Source organism: Lolium perenne, chromosome 7 (assembly GCF_019359855.2).
Source record: "Lolium perenne isolate Kyuss_39 chromosome 7, Kyuss_2.0, whole genome shotgun sequence".
Lineage (NCBI taxonomy): Eukaryota > Viridiplantae > Streptophyta > Magnoliopsida > Poales > Poaceae > Lolium > Lolium perenne.
In genome coordinates, this window is record NC_067250.2 from 116,845,180 (window position 1) to 116,850,386 (window position 5,207).

The following is a 5,207-nucleotide window of genomic DNA, read 5'->3' on the forward strand; positions in this document are numbered from 1 at the left end:
ATGTTGATTGAAATTTCTATGTGCTTAAACATAAACCAAGTAGGAACTAACTTAGCATGTCAGTTAGGCATGATTTAAATTGACATGACATCAAAATGATCTTGACCTGGATGGGGTGCATTTTTAAAATTTATTACCATGTGAACTAGGAATCCTAATATTGCAGAAAAATAATCTTTTTAAGGGAAATTCTTTATTATACTCAGCCCAAGAAGAGTTCATTGAATCTGACACGACTAATTAATTCTTACAAATTGGTATATGCCGATGGGCGCTCATTGGTCTTCTTAAAACTCCCCAACGGGCGTAGCTGTCGATTGGGGGAGCCTCGAACATCCAATATATGACATCAAAATTCCCCAATGAAGTATTCGAAAAATCAAACTAGCATGTAAGCAAAGCTGCCATTACTTCGTCGGTTCGAACCAAGGAACCCGAGAAATGGATATTATTCTCTTTCGAAGCCGTGATGCATCGAGAGATCTGGGCATTTGCGAAATCCTTTTCCAGATGGAGAGAGTACATTAAGCCCGAAGTGGGTGTTGCAAGATATTTGTCTACATATGAGTAAGTACTTGTTTCAAAAGCTTTGCTATTGGTTTCGAATTTTCGATCGATCCTACGCATCTGAGTAGGTAGGATATATGTCCACATCAGAGTAATTAAGTATCTGTTCAAGAGAGTAACAAAGTTATTGTCTAAAGCGATGCTTAAGAATTTCAAATATCATGGATCCTAGCTTCCATGTAATATTGAATGATTTGATCCACACAAATAGAAATGTATGCGGTTCATGAAATTTACGTGACATCATGTAGGAAATATCACAAATGTACATAACGCTCACGCTCCATTGGCTTCTGTGATGAAAGTTAAACCGGTTTGTCATTACTAACCTGCCCTGATGATTTCCTTTTTTTTTCAGGTTCGATTAAACCCTCAATAGTTTTTTCGATAAAGAGAATATATTAATATCGATAAAAACCAATTGCATCAAGGTTCTGCAAAAATGCAATACCCTAATGGTAGTACGGATGCACATAGCAAAAAAAAAAGTCCTGCTACGGTATTCTAGATCTAGCAACAACAGTACATCCACCATCAAAACATCACCTGTAACCCTCAACAATTATCTTCTCAGCTGAAACTAATGAACCTCATGGCTTTAGATAAACTTCCACGCTGACCTTTAATGTGCTTATGAATATAAGATATTGATTAGCACAAGATCGAAGCACTTGAGAGAAAACATATTACATGAAGTAACAGTAGTTGAAACTTTAACCTCAAAAGTTAGGTGAACACAACAAGGTTGTAAACAATATTTCAACTTAACTCTAGAAATCAGATATGTTACTGAACATTATTCCACAATATAAGAATGCAAGGTTACTTGTCAGACTAACATATTATCAATATTATTGCTACATGGATCATAGAACTCCAACAGTTAGACCCATGAACTTGTGCCTAGAACTGGATCACGAATTGCAGCATGTAGGACACCTAATGAATATTAAGAGAGAGGTGTAAAAACGCATTACGGATCACCATCGACAACCTGGGCCGAAGCCCACCCTTAGATTCAGCCCAAAAGGACCCTCGGCCCGGATAACGTCCCCGCCTTGATCTGGACCGTCCAAGTGATCGGATGACCGAGATTGACCACGGCCAGAACAAAACCACCGCTAGACCTAACCCTAATTCACTTCCTCCTCCTTCCCTGGTTTTCTCGCACCTGAGTGAGAGAGACGACCACGGCCGGTGGCCGCTCCTTCTGGCCGCTCTTCTTGCGGGGCGGCGAGGAGGTGGTGCACACCGACGAGGCCGGCGGCGTGGAGGGCTTGCACACCAGCGAGGCCGGCGGCCATTAGGCGACGACAGAGGCAGGCAGCGAGGCGGCCACCGGCGTGTGCGCCCGTTCCGCGCGCTACCGTGCGTCAACCCGCACTCTCCTCCATCTGGAGGGAGCGGCGGCGCGGGATGCTTACCCTCACCGGAGTTGCGGTACTCCGGTGGGCCCTGAAGGGATAGGCAGCAACCCGATGACATAAGGTGAGATCCTCATATCCAGAACTCGGGGTAGGGTTTCGGTAATTTAGGATTTTTACTCCTAATTGCTTGCAGATGGTTATCTGAGGGCTAAAACATGAACAAAATATGCCTAAAACATGATCCGCATTAGGGTTCTATAGCTAGTAATTGAAGGTTGTTAGACCCAAGAACTTATGCCTGGAACTAGATCACGAATTGCAGCATGTAGAACACCTAATGAACATTAACAGAGAGGTGTAAGATGCATTACGGATCGCTGGAGTCGACATGGTCGTCTGCTTGTTGTAGGCGTGAAGTAGTGAGGTCGTGGACGATCTAGGAATCCTCCTGACCCCCTCTTGTGCGTGGGCTGTGATCGGTGCAGGGCTTTTGGGATGTTGGAAAGCGGCAGCTGAGTGTCTAACTCGTAGATCCTAGCCGCCAGGGGCTCCCCTTATGTATACGCATGCAACAGGGGGCCAGAACCATCAGTTGGTTAAGGTGCCTCCGATCAGGGTGATTGGAGATAACTCGCGTAGAATAGGTCGCCATGGACGTTGGTCCCGTGGGCCCCTTTTTTCTCTTAACGTTAAGTCTTTCTGAATATCTCCTTTTTTCTGTTAAAACTGACATTATATTTGCTATTTTAATACCATAAAGATAGCCGAACATGAAAGAAAAATACTATTAGTCCTTAAAACAACATGACAGGAGAAACAAATAAGCCAAACTAGTGAACGGCGTGATTCCATGTTCCCAGTTCCTGAGGATTTAAACTCAGATGTGGGGTTTGTATATCCACTTTCCAACTGTTAAGTTAGGCCCAATTTTCTAAACACATTTTAGCATATATTTTCCTAAATCTGCGGTAAATATTTAGAGCCGGATGAAATGCAATTATCATGCTTAAAATGGTTTAGAATTGGAGACTTTTCTTCGACGAGGACGCAGGAAGAGGGGGACCGACCTCTGAATGGATGGATTTCAGGGCAGGCTTGCGGTAGACCAACTTCGGGGTCTGAGACCATGACCAGGCCGGCGGGTAAACTTTGCTGGAGAGTTGCCTCGGGGCGGACTTGGTAAGTTGGTCTGGACAGTGACTGAATTTCAATCCTACGGGGAACAACTGAACAAACCAACAAGGTTATGATCCATCCACCTTTTCTACAAGAAACAAAGAAAGTATTCGTACAATGGATATCAATCGCCGGCCGGCCAGACGGCCATCAACATCATGCCGTGAACGAGGAGGACTGATCAATCAATTATAAATGGCGAATCTACTGAAATGATCCTGCGTAGGTACTTCATCCAAAGCATAAATTAACAGCGCAGGGGACGTAATGCACAAAGCATCTGCGGCATGTATGCAACGTGGCCGCTCTCTCTCTTGCTGAGCAACCCGGAGGCCGTGCTATGGCCGCCTCCGGACGGCGGGAACTCGGGTTACCTCGTCGTAAAGGACATCGACGACGACAGCGATGATGAGCAGGTGTGGTGCACGGGCGGCGTCCGCAGCAGGTCTCTGGTGGAGAACCTCCCGTTCCCACAGAACCGCGTGTTCAGGGTTGGGTACGACGATGGGGACGGCGAGAACAAGGCCAAGGACACCGTGTTGTTCGTGCCCGTCCTGGACCAGCCACTCGCGTCCAACCGCTACTACCCCGTCATCGCCTCCGGGAGAAGGAAAGGCCTCGTGAGGGCGTGCTCCCGTGAGGAGGACATGACCCCGGGCTGCTTCGGCATGTCCGTCAACGACGTCGAGCCGCGCCCGTTCGACCCGGCCGACATCTACCAGCAGATCGAGATCGTCCAGCGCCGGAGGGGGCAGTTCACGGCCAAGGCGGTCGCGCCGGACGGCATCCCGTACAAGCTATACGGCAGCAAGTACTGGCGCGCGTACGCCTCCAGGCCAAAGAACTTGTACCTCGGCGAGGCGCGGGGCATCAACGCCACGCTCCGGTCGCGCCAGCTCACGACGCCACGGGCCGTGGTTGGGAGATGGTACTGCCCATTCTACCTCGTCAAAGAAGACGGCCTCTCCCCGGCGGAGCAGCTGGACCGCGCAGCGTTCTACGAGGTGACGCTGGAGCAGCGATGGGAGCCAATCCGCGATGACGCCGTCTCGTCGAGGGTGCTTATCGGCGGGAGCATCGAGGCGAGGCAGGACGTGTCAAGCTCAAGCTACGGTAACGGGTATGTCTGGTTCATCTCACCAGCTACGTGGCAGAGGGTGGGAGTGTCTACTGCCATGTGGGAGAGGATGCGATGGGAGGAGTACATGGGCGGGTGGGTCGACGAGGAGACCGGGTGGGTCCCCGGACGGTCGGTGCTGGTGGAGAGGTTCGCGGTGAAGAGAAGGGACGGCAGCGTCGCCATGGCTTTTGACTTTGCGCACATCAACAAGATCACGCCGTAGCCAGTTTGATAGCCAATAAACCGCGACAAGTGCGTCCGTCGCGTGGTCGTGTGTGATTCCCGGTGGCGCGTGTGTGTGCGCACTTGTGTTCAAGTTTGAGTCGGCCTGCAGCTTGCCGCGTACGTAGCGTACGTGGAGGAGCTGCATGCAGTAGGGGCCGTTGTGATCTGTTGGAGGGAGCCGCCTTGTGCGTGTTTGTGCGCTTCGTGCGTGCCAGCCGGAGCATGCGGATCGAACGGCAGAGTGGAGGGGCAACGTGGAGTTCGTGCTTCCAGCGTCAGCCTAGCAATAAAACCCCCTGTACTGCTTAGTTGTAATGATTAAGGCAAGATTATACAGAGAGTGCAGTGTGTGTGTGTGGTGCAAGTGTTCGGGCGCATTGCTTGTCTCGCGCAACTCCTTCTTCCTCCATCCAAGAGAGAGCTAGCTAGATCTAGCCCCAACACAATTAATGTCGTTATTACTTTCTTTTCTTTAATTTATAATTGCTAAAGTACTGGATTACATGATCATTTGCCTTCTCTCTGTTCCAGAATTATGCATTTAGAGCATCTCTAGCACTTTATCCCGCCCAAAATCAGATAATAACCACTAATATGCGGTACCGAGCAGAGAACGAGTCCTGCACGAATCCCGCAAAAAAGTTCGGCCTTGATTTTTTTTACAGCAAACCTCCATCGCGGTGCCATAGCTGGATATACTCGGATCGTTCGCCCGGTTTCGCTTGGAACCCCACACCATCGCCTCGAGCCCT

General features: G+C 49.1%; 1 protein-coding gene across 1 annotated transcript; it reads left to right on the forward strand.

Moving 5' to 3' along the window:
• The first annotated feature begins 3,347 nt into the window (after positions 1-3,347).
• On the forward strand, positions 3,348-4,907 carry LOC127323763 (uncharacterized). Its single transcript, XM_051351885.1, has one exon. It carries the CDS (start codon positions 3,398-3,400, stop codon positions 4,451-4,453), a length of 1,056 nt encoding a protein of 351 aa, XP_051207845.1. The 5' UTR covers positions 3,348-3,397; the 3' UTR covers positions 4,454-4,907.
• The last annotated feature ends 300 nt before the right edge of the window (positions 4,908-5,207 follow it).